Raw genomic sequence first — 27,618 nt, forward strand, 5'->3', positions numbered from 1 at the left:
CTCGTGTTTATTACCGCTGCCATCCCGGGCCTATTCTGGCACTCCTCTCTACATGTTAAAAAAATATTTTTTTTTGCTAGAAAATTACTATATTATATATATATAAATTAGTTTTTTTAGCAGAGACCCTAGGGAATAAAATGGCGGTAGTTGCAACTTTTTAATTTGCGCAGCAAATTTTCAAATGCATTAAGACAAAAAAAAAAAAACTTTCATAAAATAAAAAAAAAATTAAAAATGTTTTTTGTATAATGTGAAAGATGATGTTACGCCGTGTAAATAGATACCCAACATGTCACGCTTTCGAATTGCGCAATGGCGCAAACTCTGGTACTTTAAAATCTCCATTGGCAACGCTTTAAAATTTTATACAGGTTACCTGTTTTAGAGTTACAGAGGAGGTCTGGTGCTAGAATTATTCCTCTCGCTCTAACATTCACGGCGATACCTCACATGTGTGGTTTAATCGCCGTTTACACATGTGGGCGTGACTCACGTATGCGGATGGGGGCGCTTTACTTTTTTATTATTTTTAATTATATTGTTTTTCTTTTTTTTTTTACACTTTCCCTTAAATTTTTTTTTTATAACTTTTATTCCTATTACAAGGAATGTAAACATCCCTTGTAATAAGAATAGGGCATGACGGGTCCTTTTTATGGAGAAATCTGGGGTCTATAAGACCCCACATCTCTCCTCTAGCAGTGATTATAACTGCCGGGCCACACGTGACGTCATAACGTCGCGCCTGGCCTCCGAAGGTCAGAGAGACTGCCGAAGACCATCTGGTCCATGGTATGCTCTATGGTAAACTTCCGCTGCTGGCGGAGTCCTTTCCTGGCATGCGAATCGCATGGGTGAACCGGTAGAGGCACCAGAGGGCGGCGTAATAGGAGGGATGTCCCCTCCCACCGCCTGTAAAAACAATCAAGCCGTTATTGTTGTTTTTTCGGTGCAGGGAATCTCCGGCGGAAAATAATGATATCTGAATGATGCCTGCAGCTGCACCCATCATCCCCATATCCGCACTCAAAGCCAAAGTCATGTGACGTACTGCGGGCGGGAAGTGGTTAAAGCTCCTAGAAGATGTTATTAGCATTTTTTTTTCTGCTCCTAGAAGCTAAATAGTGTCATCCAATGGGGTTGATTTACTAAAGGCAAATAGACTGTGCACTTTGCAAAGTGCAGTTGCCCCAGAGATTAGTAAATGAGGTAAAGCTTCAACTTTAGGAAAAAAAAAAAAAATTTTTGCTTGCACATGATTGGATGATGGAAGTCAGCAGTGCACAGTATATTTGCCTTTAGTAAATCACGTCTGACTCAGCAGGGGGCTCATCGGATCTCTGCAGAGAGACTGCTGCTTCCACAAAGAAGGCATGTGCTCTTTTCTTGCAGAACTTTCTAAACAAGCTGTGACTGCTTTTTAAACGGTTAAGGGCTGCCCGCCGCAGTTATACTGCGACAGGCAGCCCCTCCTGTGCGAACCGACATAGGTATACGACAGTCGCCTGCCTGCAGCTAGGAGGAAGGCTGTCTTTAACACAGGGCAAAAGGGGCAGCTGCCCCAGGCTCAGTCATTGTTGTGGGGCCCAAAGCAGCTGCCCCTTGGGAGGGCCCAAGAAAATGTTTGCCCAGGATCCAATCAATATTAAAAACAGCCCTGCTAGGGGGCGAGCGCTTCCGCCCCCACTCGGCAGCTGGGACTCCGATGCACGGGGCAGGCAGCTCTGACACCCGCGGTCGCTCCCCGCTGAGAGAGAAGAACGGTTGGATGTTGTAAACACAGCTGACCGTCCTTCTCCCTAGAATGATCCCAGAACCCCTATATAGGATCACAGGTCTCTATGATCATTTCACAAGCCCCGCCCCCTTACAGTTAGAATCACTCCCCTATGTACACATTTAACCCCTTGATCACCCACAGTGTTAACCCCTTCCCTGCCAGTGTCATTATAACAGTAACAGTGCATATTTATAGCACTGATTACTGTAGTAATGTCACTGGTCCCCCCCAAAAGTGTCAAAAATGTCAGTTAAGGGTCCGATCTGTCGGCCGCAATGTCGCAGTCCTGCTAAAAATTGCAGATCGTCGCCATTACTAGTAAAAAAAAATTAAAAAAAAAAACAATAAAAAGGACATAAATCTTTCCCCTAGTTTGTAGATGCGATAACTTTTGCGCGAACCAATCAAAATACGCTTATTGCAATTTTTTTTTTACCAAAAATATGTAGCAGAAAACAAATTGGCCTAAAATGTAAGAAAATTTAGATTTTTTAATTTTTTTTTTGGGAATGTTATATAGCAGAAAGTGAAAAATATTTTTTTTTTTTTTCAGAATTGTTGCTCTTTTTTTGTTTATAGCGCAAAAAAAAAATTAATCGCACAGGTGATCAAATACCACCAAAAGAAAGCTCTGTTTGTGGGAAAAAAAGGACATCAATTTTATTTGGGTACAGTGTTGCACAACTGCGCAATTGTCAGTTAAAGTGATGCAGTGCCGAATTGCAAAAAATGGCCTGGTCATTAAGGGGGCAAATCTTCCGGGCCAGAAGTGGTTAAATGGAAAAAAAAAGTGTTAAAAAATGTTAAATTCTTATAAAATAATGATTTTACCAGAAGTGGTTAAGTAATTACAGTAACAAATAAAAGCTGACTGTTGTTCGCACCCCCGGCAGTGTTACATGGTTGGTCACAATCTGTTACTTTTGCTGGCCAGCTTGGCCTGTTACAGGAAGTTTTAAAAAAAAAAAAAAGGAAAACCTGCGGGTGCTGGGCAGTACTTGAGCACAAGTTCACCCGGCACATAGGACAAATCTTCTACAGCCGGTAACATTAGCTTCCATGTGATGGAAGAGCTCTTACTCTGACGGCTCCTCTGTGCATTCCTTCAGACTCTCCATCAGGGACTCTTCGCTCAGCTCCATCGTTTCCGGAGGGACGCGAAGCAGCCAGGACAAGTGGGAGATTAACACGCGGCTCCGTGCGTCATAGTACCCTGTGGGGAAACAGAACGATCATATCATGTCCTGCCCATTGTGAACCCCTTAAAGAGGACCTGTCTGTTGCCCATACAACAGGTTTCCCCTAATGCCAGCCCAATCAGCTGAAGATACTCACCTTTCCTTTGCTCCCCTATTGCTCAGCTCTGTGGAAGCTCCAAGTCCTGACAGGCTGAGGACCCTCTCCCCGCCCCCATGGGGTGCATGAACAGCCAATTGGCAAAGACCAGCACAATCACATGGTAAGGGTGGGAAGGAGTCAGTCACATGGGAGGGGTGGGGAGGAGGAATCAGTCACATGGGAGGAGTCAGTCACATGGAAATGGTGGGGAGGAGTCAGTCAAATGGGAGGGGTGGGAGGAGGAATCAGTCACATGGGAGGAGTCAGTCACATGGAAAGGGTGGGGAGGAGTCAGTCAAATGGGAGGGGTGGGGAGGAGGAATCAGTCACATGGGAGGGGTGGAAGGAGGAATCAGTCACATGGGAGGGGTGAGAGGAGGAATCAGTCACATGGGAGGAGTCAGTCACATGGAAATGGAGGGGAGGAGTCAGTCAAATGGGAGGGGTGGGGAGGAGGAATCAGTCACATGGGAGGGGTGGAAGGAGGAATCAGTCACATGGGAGGAGTCAGTCACATGGAAATGGTGGGGAGGAGTCAGTCAAATGGGAGGGGTGGGGAGGAGGAATCAGTCACATGGGAGGGGTGGAAGGAGGAATCAGTCAAATGGGAGGGGTGGGGAGGAATCAGTCACATGGGAGGGGTGGGTAGGACTAAGTCACATGGGAGGGGGAATCAGTTACATGGGAGGGGAGGAGTCAGTCACATGGGTGGGGTGGGGAGGAGTCAGTCACATGGGTGGGGTGGGGAGGAGTCAGTCACATGGGTGGGGTGGGGTCAGTCACATGCTCCACATTTTTGGAAGTACTGGGGATTTTCTCTGGATGAAAAGAGAGGGGGGAGGAGTCAGTCACATGGGAGGGGTCAGTCACATACTCCCCATTCCTGGAAGTACCAGGGATTTTCTCTGGATGAACAGAGCGGGGGGGAGGGGGAGGGGGGGGGGGTAATGGGGGATACGGGAGTGTATGCCACGGATGAGATTGGTAGCAGGAATGTGACAATCATTGAGGGTCTGATGTGATATAAATTCTGTGAACTTACAAAAATCTAGAATTCCTCTCACAAACAGAATAAAAAAAATAAAAACGTACCGTCCCGGAGGGAGAATGACACCAGATCCTAGGAGAGAAAGGAGAGAGATCGGAGTCAGGCGGCAGCCAATCACAGCGTGATACCATCAGATACATTGTTTCATAAGTGCAGCATGCTCAGTAATGTGTCATTGTAACACTCCAGGTATTTATTACCTCTCAGAGATCACATGACTCCCCCTGACAATGCCTTCATCTGCTTTTCTCTCCAGAAGGACGGCGCCATCTTTGTTCAGTTGCATGGAGCCCGGAAAACATGAGGGGGCGCACACGGGGTGTGGGGGGGTTCGTGTTACCGGGGGGAGACTGCAGCTTCCAGGGTGTGTGGATGGAATCCAGCACCTTCATTGGCTGCCGGATCACTTCCACGCGACAGTCGGCTTGTCAGATTTACACACATTTCCAGAGGCTGCAGCCGCCAGAGTGCATGTAAACCCCCGAAGACACGGACATGTGCCATACACCCCCCTCAGCACAACGCTATGAACAAAGATGGAGGCACCCCGGACCCATCCTATTGATCCTTCTAAGCTTCTTTAATGTATCTGGATGCATTGTGTATTGATCATAAGATAAGTTTTTTTTTTTTCAGAATCAGTCAGCCAAAACGATCGCCATTACCTGAGTGAGAAGAGTCGGCTTCTCCTTCATGACGGAATCCGCCATCAGAACTGTACTGAAGGTTTCCGTTCCTTCTCCTCCAATTCCACTGGAAAAGGCCTCCATGGCCGGAATGACGGTGGGGGACAAGTCCAACCATCGCACCAAGTCCTCCATGAACCTCTGGCAGAAATCCCTACAGGAGAGGACAACAGACTATTATATACACTAATAGCCACTTTATTAGGTACACCTGTTCAACTTATCGGTATCATAAATTGCTAATCAGCCGATCACATGGCAGCAACTCAATGCATTTAGGCATCTAGATGTGGTGAAGATGACTTGCTGACGTTCAAATCGAGCATCAGAATGGGGAAGAAGGGAGATTGAAGTGACTTTGAACGTGGCATGGTTGTTAGCAGAGGGGCTGGTCTGAGGTCAGAGGAGAATGGGCAGTAACTCAAATAACTACCTGTTACACCCAAGGTATGCAGAATACCATCTCTGAACACACAACACCACATCGAAGGTGAAGCAGATCAGCTACAACAGCAGAAGACAACAGGTGAGACAACTGTCAGCTAAGAACAGGAAACTGAGGCTACAACCCCCCACCCACCCCCCCAATCAATGAGCCTCCCCCCCACTTCCATCAATGAGCTTCCTCACCGCCATCAATGAGCTTTCCCTCCCCACCTCCATCAATGAGACCTTCCCTCCCCACCTCCATCAATGAGACCTTCCCTCCCCACCTCCATCAATGAATCTTCCCTCCCCACCTCCATCAATGAGACCTTCCCTCCCCACCTCCATCAATGAGACCTTCCCTCCCCACCTCCATCAATGAATCTTCCCTCCCCACCTCCATCAATGAGACCTTCCCTCCCCACCTCCATCATTGAATCTTCCCTCCCCACCTCCATCAATGAGACCTTCCCTCCCCACCTCCATCAATGAGACCTTCCCTCCTCACCTCCATCAATGAGCCTTCCCTCCCAACCTCCATCAATGAGCCTTCCCTCCCCACCTCCATCAATGAGCCTTCCCTCCCCACCTCCATCAATGAGCCTCCCCCCCACTTCCATCAATGAGCTTCCCCACCGCCATCAATGAGCTTTCCCTCCCCACCTCCATCAATAAGCCTTCCCGCCCCCCAACTCCATCAATGAGTTTTCCCTCCACACCTTCATCAATGAGCCTTCCCTCCACCACCACCATCAATGAGCTTTCCCTCCCCACCTCCATCTATAAGCCTTCCCACTCTCCACCTCCATCAATGAGTCTTCCCTCCCCACCTCCATCAATGAGTCTTCCCTCCCCACCTCCATCAATGAGCCTTCCCTCCCCACCTCCATCAATGAGCTTTCCCTCCCCACCTCCATCAATGAGCCTCCCCCCCACTTCCATCAATGAGCTTCCCCACCGCCATCAATGAGCTTCCCCTCCCCACCTCCATCAATAAGCCTTCCCGCCCCCCAACTCCATCAATGAGTTTTCCCTCCACACCTTCATCAATGAGCCTTCCCTCCGCCACCACCATCAATGAGCTTTCCCTCCCCACCTCCATCAATAAGCCTTCCCACCCCTCCACCTCCATCAATGAGTCTTCCCTCCCCACCTCCATCAATGAGTCTTCCCTCCCCACCTCCATCAATGAGACCTTCCCTCCCCACCTCCATCAATGAGACCTTCCCTCCCCACCTCCATCAATGAGACCTTCCCTCCCCACTTCCATCAATGAGACCTTCCCTCCCCACCTCCATCAATGAGACCTTCCCTCCCCACCTCCATCAATGAGCTTTCCCTCTCCACCTCCATCAATGAGCTTTCCCTCTCCACCTCCATCAATGAGACCTTCCCTCCCCACCTCCATCAATGAGACCTTCCCTCCCCACCTCCATCAATGAGACCTTCCCTCCCCACCTCCATCAATGAGACCTTCCCTCGCCACCTCCATCAATGAGACCTTCCCTCCCAACCTCCATCAATGAGCCTTCCCTCCCCACCTCCATCAATGAGCCTTCCCTCCCCACCTCCATCAATGAGCTTTCCCTCCCCACCTCCATCAATGAGCCTTCCCGCCCCCACCTCCATCAAATGAGCTTTCCCTCCCAACCTCCATCAATAAGCCTTCCCGCCCCCCACCTCCATCAATGAGCCTTCCCTCCCCACCTCCATCAATGAGCTTTCCCTCCCCACCTCCATCAATGAGCTTCCCCACCACCATCACCGAGCCTTCCCTCCCCACCTCCATCAATGTGCCTTCCCTCCCCACCTCCATCAATGTGCCTTCCCTCCCCACCTCCATCAATGAGCCTTCCCGGCCCCCACCTCCATCAATGAGCCTTCCCGGCCCCCACCTCCATCAATGAGCTTTCCCTCCCCACACCCATCAATGAGCCTTGGCCATCCATGTGTAAGATTCTGGTACCTTCGGTACCCTTCCAGCACATTTCTTCCGCATTGCTTCCCACCTTTTCAGCTAGGTGGAACGCATATACCTGCCTATCTCTTTAAGCCGCATGACGTCATCACTAGGCGCCGCTCTGAGCGGCTATTTCAATCGCCGGCTTTCACTCACAAGGTGTTCGTGCAAACCGCTTGTTATACAGCCTTGTCTGACGCTGCTGAAGCCTCCAGCTATTTCCCCAGTATCTGGATAGACCAGAGTCTCGCTACTTGATCCTGTATCTCGCTACTGATCCTGTATCTCGCTACCTGATCCTTATCTCATTACCGGACCCCTCATCTCTCTAAACCAACTAGTGATAAGTACCCCACAGGGGATTCCTTCCTATCAACTTACACTATCTACTCTTGCATACTAAAGACTGTTGCTATCTATGCATTACTATTTCTATCATCTGCACTGTTACATAGATTGCTAGCTCTTGAGTCTACTACCATCTATATCCTTGCACTGAGTTAGCAATTCCTGTACACTTCATCTGCTGTCCCCTACCACCTGTTATATGTACATGATTGCTAACCTATCTGCATACTATCTATCACCATCTGCTAACACTCCTGAACATTACTATTGAGTGCCTATCATTGCTATCACTACTCACGCCTGTCCTTTCAGCACATCACCTCTATACTATCGTATACAACCTATCACTCCAGGAACATCTTATCTGAGTGCCTGTATATTTGCATGCTGAGGCAGGCTGGGCCACAATGATGAGTCTGGAGAGTTGGATATGGTGATTCAACACATCTCTACACGACTACTGAGTGGAAATTCTGCAGCTGCAAATCCAGTTCACTAAACAAACGCCGGAGCGTTACACCATGACCCTGTCTCCAGTTGGCTGGTTCTCCTTCCTTGGAGCACTTTCAGTTGGTCCTGACCATTGAGAACATCCCACAAGAGCTGCAGTTTTGGAGTTATTCTGACCCAGTTGTCTACACATTACAATCTGGTTCCTCAATTCCTTACACTTGTTCATTTTTTCTGCTTTCAACACAGCAATTTCAGGAACAACATGTTCCCTTGCTACCTAATATGTCCCACCCACTTTCAGATGCCATTGTAACTAGATAATTAATGTTATTGACCTAACTTGTGAGTGGTCCCAACGTTGTACATCGGTGTGGCTGATTGGTGTACAATGCCACTGCTTGTGTCAGCTCCCTATATGAGCTCGTCATATCAGCCCGTCAGCAGGTAGTAGGTAAAGGTTGGGATCCCCTGTCAGATCCCACTCATCTCTCACTAAGGCTAATATGTTTGCTCAGAAATCTCTATATTACCTTTGTTCTTTCTCCGGGAAGAGATGAGCCAAAGAAATGGCGCACAGTCCTGCGTAGGCAAACCTGGCCGGTTCCTGCAGCAATCTCCCCAACACCACCTGCTTGCTCCGTCCATCTGGTTCATCCTGCATGACGGCCCTCACAGGACTCACCTGAAACAAGATCAAATGTTCACGAGCATGGATAATTACAAAAAAATCTGAACTTACTGCTTGTGCAAGGCATGGAGGGAACAGGCTGGGTCTGGAATCCAGTCTAAACCAGCTCACACCCTGCAACAACTGATTCCCCTCATTTCCTATCCTGCTGTCACCGGGACTATCAATGGAATGGCTCTAAAAAGTGATCGGGAAGCCAATCAATGACCAGAAACAAGGACAAACCTCTAATGAGCAGGATTTCTGTACTGTCTGTAGACTCTAGAAACCCGTACAGAACCCATATACAAGACCCATACAGATCCTATTTTGAAGATCCATACAGAACCCATCTAGAAGATCCACACAGGACCCCAATAAAAGACTGATACAGTACACAGATTCCATACAAAACCTATATAGAAGATTAATACAGATCCAGTATAGAACCCATATAGAAGACCCATACTGAACCAATATAGAAGGTCTATACAGAACCCATGGAGAAGATCCATACAGAAGACCTATACAGAATGAGACTGGAACCTCATACCTCCTCCTGAGAACCTCATACCTCCTCCTGAGAACCTCATAGGTCCTCCTGAGAACCTCATACATCCTCCAGAGAACCTCATACATCTTCCAGAGAACCTCATACGTCCTCCAGAGAACCTTATACGTCCACCAGAGAACCTCATACGTCCTCCAGAGAACCTTATACGTCCACCAGAGAACCTCATACGTCCTCCAGAGAATCTTATACGTCCACCAGAGAACCTCATACGTCCTCCTGAGAACCTCATACGTCCTCCAGAGAACCTTATACGTCCACCAGAGAACCTCATACGTCCACCAGAGAACCTCATACGTCCTCCTGAGAACCTCATACGTCCTCCAGAGAACCTTATACGTCCACCAGAGAACCTCATACGTCCTCCAGAGAACCTTATACGTCCACCAGAGAACCTCATACGTCCTCCTGAGAACCTCATACGTCCACCTGAGAACCTCATACGCCTCCTGAGAACCTTATACGTCCTCCTGAGAACCTTATACGTCCTCCTGAGAACCTCATACGTCCTCCTGAGAACCTCATACATCCTCTCGGTATCTGCACTGAGAACCATGGAATTAAGCTCCATTTAGATATGTGGGAGTGTGTTCGCGTGTGCACGCCATGGGTACAGCAGCCCATCCATAAATTGGCTGCCCTACCCGAGAGAAATATGGAGAAAAACGTCACCAACCCTTTTTTTAAAAATCAGAGCCTCTGAAGCAGCCGGAACTCCCGGCGAAACCGACCAGGCGACCAGCTACCTGACCACTGGCTTTCCTTCCCCCCTATAAGGATACATCTGTGGAATTCCTTGGACATTTCTCCTTTGAAACGTTGATTGGAAGCACCCCTCCCCTCCACTTATTGAAGGATAATAGATGCCTACTAGCTCATTATGCCTTTGCCTTTCAGGTTTTTATTTATTTATTTTTTTTTTTTCGGGAGGTTTACAACCTCTTTAAGAGCCGGTTCACATATATGCAATGACAGACATCGCATGTGATTCGCGGTGCGCACTGCTCTGCAAATCAAATGCGATGTCTGTGCAATGCGAATTCAGCCATACAGATTGTATGTGTGAATTTGCATCGCATTTGGGCACAACTTGCACAGGACCCTTTTTTGGGTCTGCACCAGAATCGGATCACACCTATGCGATAAGATTCATGTCTGAACTGACACTGCAATATGCAAACTGATCTAGGGGGGTGTCCTTAACTTTGTGTTGACACTAGTGATCGACCAATATTGTTTTTGTAGTGCTGATAACGATTCCAATATTTTGGTCATTGGATATCGGTATTGACCGATATTTTCGGACATTTAAAAATGTTTTTTTTTTTTTTTTCCACAGGTACTCTGGTGGCGGGATCTGGGGGTCTAAAAGACCCCAAACCCCTCCTCTGCACTTAAAAGCATTAAAAAACGCCAAGTTTGGCTGTTTTAAATGCTCGCATTGTTTTGAATTTGCGGCTGAGTCCCTGGAAGTGATGTCATGACATCACTTCCGGGGGTTTTACATGGAATGCTGCTTTGATCGGGTCTTCTCTTCGGCAGTCGTGCAGGTACAATGTCCGGGTCTCCCGTCCCACCGGGAGACCCAGACGAGCCGCAGAAGGCGGCGGGGAGGGACGTCCCCTCTCGCTCTTTGTAATGACAGCCGAGCGGCTTCTCATTCGTATCGGTTGTCATTACAAGACAGCTGACCGTTGGCTATGGACGCCGGTACCGGGGTGATGCCTCTAGCTGCAGGAATCACTCCCGTAAAGCATTTTCCCGAAATATCCGCAATATCAGTAACCTCAGGGGCTGATTCCGATATTTCGGGAAAGTGCATATCGGCCCCTGATATATCGGAATCGGCCCCCAGAGGTTACCGATATTGCCGATATTTCGGGAAAGTGCTGTACCGGGGTGATGTCTGCAGCTAGAGGGGAAAGTCAAGTGCATATCGGCCCCCGATAGATCGGAATCGGCCCTGGAGGTTACTGATATTGCCGATATTTCAGGAAAGTGCTTGTACCGGGGTGATGTCTGCAGCTAGAGGGGAAAGTGCATATCGGCCCCCGATATATCGGAATCGGCCCCGGAGGTTACTGATATTGCCGATATTTCGGGAAAGTGCTCATACCGGAGTGATGTCTGCAGCTAGTGGGAAAGTCAAGTGCATATCGGCCCCCGATATATCGGAATCGGCCCTGGAGGTTACCGATATTGCCAATATTTCGGGAAAGTGCTGTACCGGGGTGATGTCTGCAGCTAGAGGGGAAAGTGCATATCGGCCCCCGATATATCGGAATCGGCCCTGGAGGTTACCGATATTGCCGATATTTCGGGAAAGTGCTGTACCGGGGTGATGTCTGCAGCTAGTGGGGAAAGTCAAGTGCATATCGGCCCCCGATATATCGGAATCGGCCCCGGAGGTTACTGATATTGCCGATATTTCGGGAAAGTGCTTGTACCGGGGGTGATGTCTGCAGCTAGAGGGGAAAGTGAATATCGGCCCCCGATATATCGGAATCGGCCCTGGAGGTTACCGATATTGCCGATATTTCGGGAAAGTGCTTGTACCGGGGGTGATGTCGGCAGCTAGAGGGGAAAGTGCATATCGGCCCCCGATATATATCGGTGTTAGCGATAATTGGTCGAACCCTAATTGACACCCCTAGCAATTCGTATATGGCAGTGTGAACTGCCTGCGAGTTTATTGCGAAGTGGATTCGCAGGGTTCCCGCATCGCATATGTGTGAACCGGGACTAAGAGGCGGTTCACATTAGCGCGACTTGTCAGGTGACTTGTAAGCCTGACAAGTCGCGTTCCCTCGCGGTCCATTGGCCGCTACAGGACCCGTTCTAATAGGAGCGACACAAGTCGCTCCGACTTAGAAAAAAGGTCCTGTACTATTTCGGGGCGACCACGGAGCGACTTGCATAGACTTCCATTATGTGAAGTCCCTGCAAGTCGCTCCGAAGCCGTGGTGCAATGTTATGCACAAGTCGCCCCCGAAGTAGTAAGGAGTCGTGTCGCCTCAGTGTGAACCGACTCTTAATCATCCAATAAGGAAGATACAAATACAGTAAAACCTTGGTTTGAGAGTAACTTGGTTTGAGAGCGCTTTGCAAGACAAGCAAAATTTTCAAATAAATTTTGACTTGGTTTACAAGCGATGTCTTGATATACAAGTAGCCTCAAGTCACAGCTGAGTATAAAAGAGAAGAGAGGCGCCTCTAAGTGTAGCAATATGGTTACATTTAATGAAGGTACAACATTTAGCAAATCACATAGTTGATGATTGGAACAGGCACATCTAAGGATGCAGGCATCAGGGGTAAAGCTGTCCACATAGGACCATCCTCCGCATCGCCATCTACGTCATCCCTTCCATGTTGCCCCTCGCTTTCAGATCGCTTTACTGCAGGGTGGTCTTCCCGGTCAGGATTACAGACTGGCAGCCGGCGGTGCAGAAGATAGTCTATGTGGACAGCTTTACCCCGGATGCCTGCATACTTAGATGTGCCTGTTTTATTCATCAACCTTGTGAGTTGCTAAATATTGCACCTTCATTAAATGGAACCATATTGCTACACTTCGAGGTGCCACTCTTCTCTTTGATACTCTGTAGCTCCTGCTGGATTTTGCTTCTAATCCCATTGTGGAAGCGGCTATTTGTGGATGGACATTTTATGGTTATATAACCTATCGCAAGGCTATAATCTTTTTATATGGACTATAAATTGAAGGATTTATGAATGAATGGTTGTGGAACGAATCATCTGAGTTTCCATTATTTCTTATGGGGAAATTCGCTTTGATATAAGAGTGCTTTGGATTACAAGCATGTTTCCGGAACGAATTATGCTCGCAATCCAAGGTTTAACTGTACTAACAATGTGTACAAGTCATTGAAACATGATACAAATATATACAATGTATCCAAGTTGGTAATAATATTATTGTTATGTATGGGTATATTAGAGTTACATTGTAAGCTCCATGAGCTCTCCTATTCCTTCTGTATTGAACTGTATTGTAATTGTACTGTCCCCCCCTCTACATTGGAAAGCGATGTGTAAATTGTTGGCGCTATATAAATCCTGTATAATAATAATAATAATAATAATAATAATAATAATATATAGCTAGACAACATCAGTAACATGTGACATAACAGTAAATGTAATCACACAGATGGCAGTAATGCCCCATAATAAGTAGAATCATACCTAATACCAGTCACACCCCAGGACCCTCAGCAGCATGGCACATCCCCCGCTGGGGCCCCCCGGTGACCCAGGGCCGCTATCATGTTTTTCCCAGGCCTCACGTACGGAAGTGGCGTAGCTCTCTGGGAATAGCAGCGCAGGGAACGCAGCGGCGTGATCCTGCGGGGAAGGTTACGTAGAATCCGTAGCGGGCGCTGCGCTGCGTTGAGGAATAGGCGTAGTGATCTGGCAGGAGGACTTTGCTCCCCCCCCCCCGCTTCCGGCGGTCGCTATGGAGACGGAAGACTTCCGCCCCGTATACTGTGTACTGTACACAGGGCTCTGTGACATCACATTGCACAATAGGAGTACGCAGCTGTTTGCATGCCACACCTCCCTCCAACCCCAATCCCCGTCCACCCTCCAATCCTGGCTTATATAGGCGGATCCGTGACACGTCACCGGACTGCTGAGCGATGGAGAGAGAGAAGGGTGGGGGGAGGGAGCAGTCTGAACACTGAGACTGAACTCTCCCCTCCCCCCCCCCCTGTCTCACCACACACACATTACAATCTGATTGTACAATCTCCTTTAGATCTACCAACAACTATGTAGTACAAGAGCCTGTCCTTGGCTCCCAACTGTCCCTGATTTCAAGGGACTGTCCCTAAATTGGACCGAAGTCCCTCTTTCCTCCTCATTTTGGTCTGATCTGTAGAGTTGTATATAAAATGCACGATTTATCGATAAAAAAGAGTTTCCCCAGCGCTAAACCTTTCATCCAATTCCTAAATTGCTGCATTGACGTACACTCACCGGCCACTTTATTAGGTACACCTGTTTAATTGCTCGCTAACACAAATTGCTAATCAGCCAATCACAGGGCAGCAACCCAATGCATTTAGGCATCTAGATGTGGTGAAGACAACTTTCTGAAGTTCAAACCGAGAATCAGAATGGGGAAGAAATGGGATTGAAGTGACTCTGAACGTGGCATGGTTGTTGGTGGCAGACGGGCCGGTCTGAGTATTTCTGGGATTTTCACACACCACCATCTCTCGGGATTACAGAGAATGGTGGGGAAAAGAGAAAATATCCAGTGAGCGGCAGTTGTGTGGAGGAAAATGCCTTGTTGATGTCAGAGGGGAATGGACAGACTGGTTCCAGATGATAGAAAGGCAACAGTAACTCAAATACACATTTGTTACACCCAAGGTATGCAGAATACCATCTCTGAACACACAACACATCGAAGCTTGAAGCAGATGGGCTACAGCAGCAGAAGACCACACCGGGTGCCACTCCTGTCAGCTAAAAAACGTAAACTGAGGCTACAATTCACACAGATCACCAAAATTGGACAATAGAAGATTGGAAAAAAGTTGCCTGGTCTGATGAGTCTGGATTTCAGCTACGACATTCAGATGGGAGGGTCAGAATTTGGCGCATGGATCCATCCTGCCTTGTATCACCGGATCAGGCGGGTGGTGGTGGTGGTGTGGGGGAGGGGAGGGGGAATAATGGTTCAGGCTGGTGGTGGTGATGTAATAGTGTGGGGGGATATTTTCTTGGCACACTTTCGGCCCCTTAGTACCTGAGCATGGATTAAACCCCACCCCCTACCTGAGTATTGCTGACCATGTCCATCCCTTTATGACTGCAGTGCCCCCATCTTCTGATGGCTCCTTCCAGCAGGATAATGCACCATGTCACAAAGCTCCAATCATCTCACCACTGGTTTCTTCACCATGACAATGAGGTCACTGTACCCCAATGGCCTCCACACTCACCACATCTCATCCAATAGAGCACCTTTGGGATGCGGTGGAACGGGAGAATGGCATCATGGATGTGCAGCCGACAAATCTGCAGCAACTGCGTGATCCTATCATGTCACTATGGAGCAAAATCTCTGAGGAACGTTTCCAACACCTTGTTGTATCTATGCCACCAAGAATGAAGGCAAAAGGGGGTCCAACCCGCTACTAGCAAGGAGGACCTAATAAAGGGGGTCCAACCCACTACTAGCAAGGAGGACCTAATACAGGGGGTCCAACCCACTACTAGCAAGGTGCACCTAATAAAGGGGGTCCAACCCGCTACTAGCAAGGTGCCCCTAATAAAGGGGGTCCAACCCCCTACTAGCAAGGTGAACCTAATAAAGGGGCTCCAACCCGCTACTAGCAAGGTGCCCCTAATAAAGGGGGTCCAACCCACTACTAGAAAGGTGTACCTAATAAAGTGGCCAGTGAGTGGATTTCAAAAGCCAGTATAAAGGAATAGTAGCGGTAAAATAAAAATAAAAAAAACACTTGTGGATTTAACCAATCATTTTTTTTTGTACAATTCTCCTTTAAAGAAGCGTGGCAGGGGGTGTGTCCTATGCCTACATACTTTTGCTAATAGGTGTCCCTCGTTCCCATCTCAAAAAAGTTGGGAGGTGTGCCTGTCTGATTGGATAGATGAAGTAGACCCTCAATTGACCATTTCCTAGGCTGTTTTGCCTTTTTATTTTTTATTTTGTTTTGTACACATTTACAAAAATAATAATTTTAGGCCTGAAGATTACATAAAACCCCCAAAGTATCATATTAAAAAACAGTTTTATTTTAAAAGGTGAACTAACCCTTTAATAGTTTTTGTATGGGACTCCAGAACATATCTGGGTCCTTCACACACGGCTCAGATTATCACCCACAGGTTTTTTTTTTTTTTTGTCACAGTCACCACATTTATGTCTAAATAAAGGTTTAGAAAAAAAAAAAAAAAAAAAGACAAAAACATTTTTTATATAATACATTTATTGACAAAAAAAGATCTTTGCGTGTTTTAATTTACTTACAACACACAACATCTAAAATTATGTATGTATCAGTCTGTACACTAAAGCCCGAGGAAAAAACGTAACCCATAGCAACCCAAGATGTTGCATGTCACTGAACTCGCACTTTTCGGTCGATCCTTGCTCAGTCTTATTGTTGGTTATGTATAAGCTCAGCGATTTGGATCTCCCCAACATGGCTGTTTCACCATCAGGCGGCATTGGAGGTACAACCCATAGCCAAGTATGCAGAAAAGCAAAGGTGGCCAGGGCTTGTAGTTGGCACAACTGCAAAACATCTCCCATTGGTCACCAGAACTTGACTTGTATACTGCCTGCAAAGGACCAATTCAAATTGAAGACCTATGGAGATCCAAAAAAAAATTGAAGACCTATGGAAACCCAAACTTAAAATGAAAGACCTATGAAAACCCAAAATTAAAATTGAAGACCTATGAAAACCCAATTAAAATTAAAGACCTGTCAAGACCCAAATTAAAATTGAAGACCTATGGAAACCAAATTAAAATTGAAGACCTATGGAGACCCAATTAAAATTAAAGACCTGTCAAGACCCAAATTAAAATTGAAGACTTATGGAAACCAAATTAAAATTGAAGACCTATGGAGACCCAAATTAAAATGAAAGACCCAGGAAACCCAAATTAAAATTGAAAACCTATGGAAACCTATGGAAACCCAATTAAAATTAAAGACCTGTCGAGACCCAAATTAAAATTGAACACCTATGGAAAGCAAATTAAAATTGAAGAACTACGGAAATCCAAATTAAAATTGAAGACCTATGGAAACCCCCCGAAAAAAAAAAAAAAAAAAAAGACCTATGGAGATCCAAATTAAAATTGAAGACCTATGGAACCCAAATTAAAATTGAAGAACTACGGAAATCCAAATTAAAATTGAAGACCTATGGAAACCCAATTAAAATGAAAGACCTATGGAAAACCAAATTAAAATTGAAGACGTATAGAAACCCAATTAAAATTGAAGACCTATGGAGACTCAAATTAAAATTGAAGACCTATGGAAACCCAATTAAAATTGAAGACCTATGGAAACCAAATTAAAATTGAAGACCTATGGAGACCCAAATTAAAATGAAAGACCTATGGAAACCCAATTAAAATGAAAGACCTTTCGAGACCCAAATTAAAATTGAAGACCTATGGAAAACCATATAAAATTAAAGACCTATGGAAACTTAAATAAAATGAAAGACCTATGGAGATCCAAATTAAAATGAATGACCTATGGAAACCCAATTAAAATTAAAGACCTTTCGAGGCCCAAATTAAAATTGAAGACCTATGGAAACCAAATTAAAATTGAAGAACTACGGAAATCCAAATTAAAATTGAAGACCTAAGGAAACCCAATTAAAACTGAAGACCTATTGAGACCCAAAATAAAATTGAAGACCTTTGGAGAACCAATTAAATATTTATGGCGATTTTTGACCATACTAATTCTCCAATTTAATTAGGATGTGACTAGAGTTGCACTATACCTGCACTTTATACTATGAACACCAAAAAAGATACAATAAAAAGATCATTATTTTTCGATCAAGCACATGCAGTCACATAAAAAAACAGCGGTTCTACCCCTAGCAACACAACTATGTATAGATTCTGGGGGTTACAAAATTAAGCCAAGTTTCCACAATCACATTCTACTTTGTACAAGTCTGAAAATAAGTAACTCTGTCTTTTACTGATCCTATCTAGTGCTATGAACTCCACTTTAGGGAATCTGTAGTTATGGACCCTTGCTATGTGTCATTCAGAAGGGAGGTCTAAGGTTCCCCACCTTCATAGCTTAGGAGTCATCGTACATTCTTTTCCAAAATGCCCTTTCTGGTTTTGGCCACATAGAGGCAGCCGCAATCACATGTCATCAACTATAAGATTCCAATCGTTGGCAGTTGGCAAAGTGACAAAGTCGAAAAACCTTGCCATTGAGCAGAAAAAAAAAATGTTTTTTTGTACTGATAATCTGACAGCAATTGAAATTTCCACATCAAAATGAGCCAACTGTTGTACGTGGGTTCCCTCTAAGTGCACCTTGATATTTGCTGTCATCGAGTTTATCTCTGATGGAGGTAGGTCTCCTATATGTAATCTTCAGAGGATCGTGTACACATTGTCCAACGATGGGGGTCTGAGGCAAGCAGATATCAATACTTATCTATGATCACTTTAACCCATTTCTGGTGGTATCACTTCTCTTATTATGTTTGGAACCATGTAGTAGTATATGGTACCATCTAGACATAGGTCTACTTCTCTATGAAAAATCACCATAGTTGGCACAAATTTTGCCTGAGACTTAAATATTGAATATATAGCGGGGTCTCCAGACTTTAAAAACGAAGGGCCAGTTTACTGTCCTTTGGGGGGCCAGACTCTGGGCAGTGGGAATAGGAAATGCCCCAGCATGAGTAGGAGCAAACAATGCCTCAGGCTTGGGGTGTGTGGGAGTAAAATACTTACATAGTGCCTGTGGTCAATAGAAGACATAGCGCCTGTGGTCAATAGGAGGAATAGGGCCCAATCACTGGTGTCATTGGAAGGAATGGTCCCTCATCATTGGTGTCAGTGGGAGGAATAGTGCCCCATCATTGGTATCAGTGGGAGGAATAGTGCCCCATCATTGGTATCAGTGGGAGGAATAGTGCCCCATCATTGATATCAGTGGGAGGAATAGTGCCCCATCACTGGTATCAGTGGGAGGAATAGTGCCCCATCACTGGTGTCAGTGGGAGGAATAGTGCCCCATCACTGGTGTCAGTGGGAGGAATAGTGCCCCATCACTGGTGTCAGTGGGAGGAATAGTGCCCTATCACTGGTGTCAGTGGGAGGAATAGTGCCCCATCACTGGTGTCAGTGGGAGGAATAGTGCCCCATCACTGGTGTCAGTGGGAGGAATAGTGCCCCATCATTGGTGTCAGTGGGAGGAATAGTGCCCCATCATTGGTGTCAGTGGGAGGAATAGTGCCCCATCATTGGTGTCAGTGGGAGGAATAGTGCCCCATCATTGGTGTCAGTGGGAGGAATAGGGTCTCATATCTGAGTGATGAATAGCTTCCCAAAGGCCAGAAAAAGGCAAGCAAATGACAGAATTGGGGCAACGGGTTCTATTTTTAAGACCACTGCTATATAGTATTGAGGTTACCAGGGTGGGTTGGATGGAAACTGTTGGCATGCAGAATAATATTGCCTACTGTTTCCTTGCGTACTGCCCAAACAGCCCTCAACTTTAAAAAAAGACTCTCACATCCAGAAATGTAATATTCTCTTCATGATGAGGCATGGTAAATCTCAAGTTGAAGGCGTTCGAGTTAAGCTCCTACCAAAAACTGATAGCAGATTAAACAGATCCCTCGCACACCATAAAAATATCATTGATGTATCGATACCGTGACAAAATTTGACTGGTATACAGAGAGGTAATCATCTGCAAATGGAAGGTGCTCCCTCCTCCCCCAGGCACAGATTGAAATAGAATCAGGCACAACAGGGCCCATCAAAAAGGGGGACAACGCTTATTAAAAAAGGGACAGTTGAGATTTGGGTTAAAAAAAAAAAAACATTGATGGAGCGAAAAAAGATTAAGGAGATCTGGGTTCAAAAAAAAAAAAGAATGATGGAAGGAAGTGAGACAGAGGGAATCTGGGTTCAAATGAGAAAATCTGCTGGAGGGAAAGGAAAGACTTTGATGAAGAGAAGAGGGATATCTAGGTTCAATAGAGCAGTGTTTCTCAACTTAATTTGCTGCTCAGTGACTGCAGTATTCTAGTCTGCATCTCCCCAAGGTAATACTTAAAATCTGGCCTGTTTTGTGTCCTGAGGACCGGAGTTGAGAAACACTGCAATAGAGAGACCTTGCTGGAGGGAAGAGAGATGGAGGACACCTGGGTTCAAAAGAGAGGGACGACAGATAGAGGAGATCTGTGGACATGAAAGGTCACTTGGAAAGGAAAGAGGGACAGAAGGATTTGGATGCAAAAAAAAGGGACAAATTAGGGAGACTAAAGGGTTTTTGGAAAGATAAAAGGGATACTAGTGGTGGAAAGAGGCATAAAGACAGGATTTGGGTCCAAAAGAGTGACTTTGAAGGAGGGGAAGCGAGATAGAGGGGATCTGGGTTCAAAAGAGTGATTCTGCTGTAGGAAAGAGAGATAGAGGAGATCTGGGTTCAACATAATGACTCTGCTACTTTGCTAGAGGGGAGCGAGATAGAGGGGATATGGGTTCAAAAAGAGAGACTTTGATGAAGGGAAGATAGATAGAAAAGATCACAGTTCAAAAAGAAAAAAAAAAAGTCTCTGCTAGAGGGAAGAGAGATGGAGGGAACCTGGGTTCAAAAGAGAGTCTCTGATGGAGGGAAGACAGATAGATGAGATCTGGGTATGAAAGAAGGTCACCTGGAAAGGAAAGAGGGAGATTTGGATGCAAAAAAAGGGGGACAATAAGAGTGACTTAGGGGATTTGGTAGGAAAGCGGGATACTAGTGGAGGGAACAGGCATAAAGACTGGTTTGGGTTCAAAGAGGGACGTTTAACGCCATGTAGTCCTGAAAAAGTTGGGTTTTGTCAGTAGAGTCTATAGGTGAACATGCACGCTCTGCCACATAAACATCACACAGCTCACAGTCTGATCTATAAGTCAAGACAAAAGAATGTATAAAATGGAGAACACATCTGGACTACATTGTCTATTGTCCCTATTACACCTTTGTGGTGCTCCGGTCGTCTTTCTGTTGACTTGTTGCTCCTGGCAATCTCAGTTTCCAGTAAGGGTTGAAGCACAGCAGAACAGTTATTATAACGAGCACCCCCAGAGCAAATCCCAGCATCCACTTCATAATCCCAGTGTAGATAAACTGCAGAATGACGATCAGCACTATCAGCAGCATTAAAAGCAGGACCACCAATCTCTTTGCGGCAGTCCACTGTCCCCCGTTCCTTTCCTCATTGGAGATCCAGGTCATGCCGATGCCGTCCAGCCTTATGGCAGTCTCTGCCCCGCTGGAGGCTTCAGGAACAATGACCTTCTCTTCAGGACTCTGCAACTGGCTCATCAGTAGCTCCTGGTTTTGCAAAGTACATACAAGTCCTCCAAAGACTGCGGTGGGTGCCCTGCATATGGGGCACGCTATCATCCAGGTGCCTGCTTCATTACAAACTAGGAGCTTGAGGCATATAGCACAAAAGCTGTGTTTGCAGGACAGTTCTTTGGGGAGCCGATGGATATCATATCTGCTGAAACAAACTGGACAGTCCATATCCGTAAGGCATGAGTTTGGGCTCTCCGCTTCGGATGAGGAAGTTTTGGAATCATCTGAACCCTGGTTGACCATCTGCTGTACCTCTGAGGATTCTGGGGGCGAGGAAGCCTTTGCAGATGGGGGGACATCTTGCAGGTCTTCTGTGGTTTCACCAGCTTCCAAATTGATTTCTGGGACTGTGAGATGGTCAGATCCCAAAATTTCTTTGGTGGCCCCAGGAGGGCCGATTTCTTCCCCCATGTCTGAACTTGGCAGGAATAGCCGGAGTTTACTGCTGGCTGTGGTAATTTCAGGCAGTCAAGGCAACTGTTTCCAGATGGCTACTGGTTGCTGTTTATCAAGAGTGGTTTAAACTTTAACTTATGCTAGATTAGGTTTTATGGCTGCTGATAACGTTTCCATCTACCCCCATATGAGGATGTTCCTGTACCAGGATGGAACGGAGCGGAAGTTATTTATTTAAACAGCTGCCAGTGAGGTTGTCAGGGAGGTTTAATAGGCCAAAACAAAACTTAAAGGAGGACGCTAGCTAAGCTATGATATAATAGTGGGCAACATGTAGAATACTATATATACGCTCACTGGCCACTTTATTGGGTACACCTGTTCAATTGCTTGGTAACACAAATTGCTAATCAGCCAATCACATAGTTACATAGTAGTTGAGGTTGAATAAAGACAATAGTCCATCCAGTTCAACCTGTGTAGGTGTGTGTGGCCGTAATCATCTCTCATACCCCTGAATGTTCTGATCCTTGAGATGTACGTCTAAGAGTCTTTTGAAAGCCACCATACTTCCCGCAGAAACCACCTCTTGTGGTAGAGAATTCCACAATCTTGTAGCCCTAACAGTAAAGAACCCCCCACGTTGCCTGAGGTTAAAACGCTTTTCCTCTCATCGCATTGTATGCCCTCGAGTCCTCATGCAATCCCTTCGACTGAAAAGCTTTTTTTTCTAAGCTTGGATCCCCATTGAGATATTTATAAATTGCTATCATGTCCCCCCTCAGGCGTCTCTTCTCCAGGGAGAATAAATTGAGCGATTGCAGACGCCCTTCGTAATTAAGGTCCTCCAATCCCCTAATCAGTTTAGTTGTCCTTCTCTGGACTCTCTCCAGCTCCAACACATGGCAGCAACTTAATGCATTTAGGATCTAGATGTGGTGAAGATGACTTGCTGAAGTTCAAACCGAGCATCAGAATAAGGAAGAAAGGGGATTTAAGTGACTTTGAACGTGCAGAGTTGTATAAAGTACTCAAAACCCATACTTGAGTAGAAGTGGAAGTGCTCGATCAAAAAGTGACTTGAGTAGAAGTACTAAAGTATTCAACATTTTTTGTACTTAAGTATGGCAAGTCGTTTTTTTTTTAAATGTTGCTACTCAAGTACTGAAAGTAAAAGTACCAGTAGTTTTGAAAAAAATAAATTGCTACTCAAGTACTGAAAGTAAAAGTACAAGTACTGTGTTATATAGTTATTAAAGAAAGAAGTCAAAAGTTTGAACATCATATTGTTTTTTATTATTTCAAATGCAGCTTTTATTTATACATACAGTAGCTTTTATTTTCGTTTGCGCTGATTTACACATGACAGTATACACATTTGTTTGAGCTTCATGAAACCTGCCATCTACTGTTCTGGCAGTGATAATTTTTATAATTGTAACGAGTAACTATGCAGCACAAAAAAAAAATACTGGAGTAGAAGTATTGAAATCATTGAAAAAATGTAGTTAAGTAAAAGTGGAAGTAGGAGAAAAAAATTCTACTCCAGGAAAGTACAGATACCGCCTTTCCGTACTAAGTACAGTAGTGAAGTAGTTCTACTTAGTTACTATACATCTCTGGTACTGTGGATAATTGTTAAGTAGCAGGTAATCATAAAGAATAAACCATAAAAGGGGGAGGGGCGCAAAATTGCACAGAAGAAAAAAAAAAAAAAAAAAAAAAAAAAGGGGGGGGGGGTTGCACAGAACACAATATATATAACAAAATCAAACAGGAAAAAAAGGGGAGGGGGGGGGGGGGATTGCACAGAACAAAATCCAACAGGGAAGAAAGGAGGGGGAGGGGGGGGACTGCACAGAACAAAATAAACTCAAACAGGAAAAAAGGGGAAGGGGAGAAAAAAAATGCACGGAACAAAGTTACACAAAACCAAAAAAGGAAAAAAAAAAGGGGGGGGGGGGGTTTGCACAGAACAAAGTCAATTAAACCGAATTAAGAGGAAAAAAGCAGTGGGGGGGGATTGAAGAGAAATTGCAAATTGCACAGAACAAAATCAAACAGGAAAATAAAAAAGGGGGGGGGGAGAAAAAGTGCACAGAACAAAATCAATTAAACAAAATCAAACAGGAACCAGAAAGGGGGAATGGGAATTGCACCGAACAAGATCAATTAAACAAAATCAAACAGGAAAGGGGGGGGGGGGGGAATTGCACAGAACAAAAATTAAACAAAATCAAACGGGAAAAAAGGGGGGGGGAATGGAGAAAAATTGCACTTAACAAAATCAAATAAACAAACTCAAACAGAAAATAAAAGGGGGGGGGGGAGAAAAAACAATGCATAGAAAGAAATCAATTATACAAAACCAAACAGGAAAAAAGGGGGGGGGGAGAAAAATTGCACACAACAAAGTCAATTAAGACAAAATCAAACAGGAAAAAAAAGGGGAGGAGAGAAAAAAATGCACAGAACAAAATCAATTGGACAAACCAAACAGGAAAAAAAAAAAAATAGGAGGGGGAAGAAAAAAAATGCACAGAACAAAATAAAACAAAGAAAGGGAGCACTGGCAAAGCGCATTATCATCAATAGAGCTTTATTATTATCAGATAAAAATATATCTACTCACAAACATACGTTGTAAGCCAGCATATCAGATTTGAATGACAAAGTCCATCAAATTGCAGTCCACAGTCATGATAGTTAGCGGCTAACGCGTTTCGAGGCTTAGCCTCTTCATCAGAGATGGAAAAAAAAAAAAAAAAAAAAGAAGAAGAAGAAGAGGGTGGAGAGAAAGATTGCACAGAACAAAATCAGTCAGTAAAAATAAAATAAATAAGAAAAGGTGGTGGGGGGGGGGGGGCGATTGCACAGAACAAAAAGCAAAATCAAACAGGAAAAAAAAAAATGGCACCAGTATAGAACCATTATGGGGATATTGGTATAAATGACCAGTCTGGGAGTGACCATCTAACATAATTATGGGGATAATGAATTGTGTAAAATAACCATAAAATAGATCTGGGATAATAGAGGGCGGTCCGTTAGTAACAAAGGTATAATAGTGAAATGCGCTGTAATTATTTTAATGACAAAAAAAAAAAAACATCTAAGTACCTTTTTTCCTAATGGATATCCAGCGGTCACATGACCCGGCTCTCTCCCAGCCAGGGCTGCAGGGAAACACAAGCAAAAGGAGCTTCCAGTCCTCTGCTGCTGGTCACATGTTCATAATTAAAAAAAAAAAAAAAAAACTCCTTTGGAATACAGAATAAAAAGTTAATATCAATAAACTGTTTTAAATTGTCATACAAATATATATTTGAAATCAAATCTTTATGAGTTTTTGGAAATAACATGGTGTGGGCAGATTTCTGCCAGTCACGGGCTGTGTCACTCCCCTCCAGCCTGTGTCCTAGAATAAGAGGGAGGTGAAGCCTCCGTGAATCTACATTGTAATATTCGGAACCCATTGTGTTTAGATGGTTAGTGGGCATGAAGGAGGAGGGAGGGGGTGGGCTGTCATTGTATATACGCCCACATGTGTGACTCTATAGCCACATGGGCTGCTGAGATGTTAATGGGAGCACCAAGGTGGCAGCACCCCAGATATTTGAAAGTATGTGAAGAGTGGGTGTACCAAGATGGCCGTCAATTACAGTCTGATGTGGTGTTCTGTCAGAATAGGCGAATCGTCAGATTAGGTAACGGAAGCGCTGAATACTTACTGCGCATGCGCAGGTTTGCTAATCTGACAAAACACCTGCAGTCAGAAGGCGCCAGCGGACATCTTACTACACCCAGTTATGTCTTGAAGTTCACAGTCATTTAAAGAATAAATTGAGTATATATAAAATAAATATAGTATATTAAGATCTGTCATGCAGTTTTCATGTTACATTTTAAATGCCTAAAGGTTTAGCGCTGAGCAGTGCGGGGTGTACCAAGATGGCCCCCGCCACCTTCCTACTGCTGGCGTCCAGCTTCTTTCAAAATCCAACATTCAAAAAACAGCATCACGGATGCCAATATACTAGATTTATATATGTCTGCTCAGTTTATTGCTAAAATGACTGTAAAATTCAACACGTAGCTGGGTGTAGCAAGATGGCCGCTGGCGCCTTCTGACTGCAGGTGTTCTGTCAGATTAGAAAACCTGCTACGCATGCGCAGTAAGTATTCAGGTGACGGAACTTCACTTCCGTTGTTCTATCAGAACACCGCTACCCATAAAGAAAATGCAACAGAAGTGACGTTGCGAACAGAATAATTTACTGCACATGCGCCATGCATTCCAACATGGCCGCTATGCGTTTCAATAGGTTTTCCTAATGTGACAGAACATGAAAACGTTTGAATTTTACATTTATTTTAGCAGTAAACTCACCTTATATACTGAAATAGACTATTCCACCGTAACCGAGTCACTTTGTCTATTTCACCGCGACCGAGTCACATAGTCTATTTCACTATATAATCAGTTTGTTGCTGAGCAGTGCAGAGTGTACCAAGATGGCCGCCGCCACCTTCTACCTGCAGGTTTCTCACTATACTTACTATATTACAGTAAAAATAGAAATGTAATTCTGTTATTCAGTCTATAAGGTGAGTTTACTGCTAAAATAAACGTAAAATTCAAAACTTGCGTTGGTGTAAGAAGATGTCCGCCGCTGCTTTGTGTTCTGTCACATTAGGAAAGCTATTGGAAGGCATAGCGGCCATGTTGGAACGCACGCGCAGTAAGCAATCTTTGCTCAGAACGTCACTTCCATTACATTTTTTTGATGGGTAGCGCTATTCCGACAGGACACCGTTACCTAGTCTGAGTCCATTTTATGGTGAAGTGGGCGTGGCTGGCAAATATGGTGTTCTACCAGAATAGCGCTACCTATCAGATTCTGCAACCGGAAGCGACGTTCAGACAAAAACAAATAAGTGCGCATGAGCCATGCGTTCAAACATGGCCGCTATGCATTCCCATAGCTTTCCTAATGTGACAGAACAGGAAGCTGCGCATGAGAGAACAACTTACTGCGCATGCGCCATGCGTTCCAACATGGCCGCTATGCGTTTCAATAGCTTTCCTAATGTGACAGAACAGGAAGCAGCGACGGACATCTTCTTACACCCACGCAAGTTTTGAATTTTACATTTATTTTAGCAGTAAACTCTCCTTATATACTGATTCAAAGAATTACATTTCTATTATTATTGTAAAATAGTATTGCAACGACACCCCAAAGTATGAAAGGGGTTACAGTCGTCTAGGATAATCCGCTCCCGAACACCAGGACAGCTATCGACCACTCCAATCCGCCATACATGAAGCCCATACAAATAGTTCCCCCCTCCCCCAAGTATGAGACAAGGCTCTGTATGGAGATCAAGTGAGAATAACTCTCTTCTACCCTTTATTGAAAGAAACACAGCATTTATATATACTCTGAGAATACCACATGAACAATGACTGTGTACTTATATCCCATAGTAGACAGCCAGGTGAGCTCATTAACATACTTAGCAATAGTCTCAGACCCAATTACCATACTGTCCTATTTTAGACAAAAGCACTTAGTTAATCAGTAGACATTCTTTAGGAGGGGCTGCTGGAAACAATCCCCCCTCTCTCTGCAGCTAATACACATTGATTAACAGACATGGTGTCTCTCATAGTTCTTGGACGCCCAAATTAGGAGTTGCACTTCCTGTGCCTTACAGTGTATAGGAATAAGATAGATCTCCATATTTCCTGAGAGATATTGGTAATGCATATACTGTCCCATTTGAAGTA

At 44.9% G+C, this 27,618-nt stretch overlaps 2 protein-coding genes across 2 annotated transcripts in view; both read right to left on the minus strand.

Annotated features, from left to right (window-relative positions):
• TMCO4 (transmembrane and coiled-coil domains 4) overlaps window positions 1–8,726 on the minus strand; it is a gene marked incomplete at its 3' end in the record, with an annotated part of 54,755 nt that extends 46,029 nt beyond the window's left edge. Inside the window, exons 1-4 of the mRNA XM_082274806.1 lie at window positions 8,573–8,726; window positions 4,835–5,009; window positions 4,214–4,241; window positions 2,864–2,996 (exon numbers count right to left, since the gene is read on the minus strand). Coding sequence (XP_082130932.1) covers window positions 2,864–2,996; window positions 4,214–4,241; window positions 4,835–5,009; window positions 8,573–8,703 — 467 coding nt within the window. The 5' untranslated portion in view covers window positions 8,704–8,726. The remainder of the gene's footprint in view (window positions 1–2,863; window positions 2,997–4,213; window positions 4,242–4,834; window positions 5,010–8,572) is intronic.
• Window positions 8,727–21,038: 12,312 nt separating this feature from the next.
• On the minus strand, window positions 21,039–21,839 carry RNF186 (ring finger protein 186; the record flags this gene model as incomplete). The annotated part of the gene is made up of 1 exon (XM_082274807.1): window positions 21,039–21,839. The coding sequence occupies one exon, from the start codon at window positions 21,837–21,839 to the stop codon at window positions 21,039–21,041; it is 801 nt and encodes a 266-aa protein (XP_082130933.1).
• Between the last annotated feature and the right edge of the window lie 5,779 nt (window positions 21,840–27,618).

The sequence above is a fragment of the Pelophylax lessonae genome (genome assembly GCF_965119305.1).
Source record: "Pelophylax lessonae genome assembly, chromosome: 12".
Lineage (NCBI taxonomy): Eukaryota > Metazoa > Chordata > Amphibia > Anura > Ranidae > Pelophylax > Pelophylax lessonae.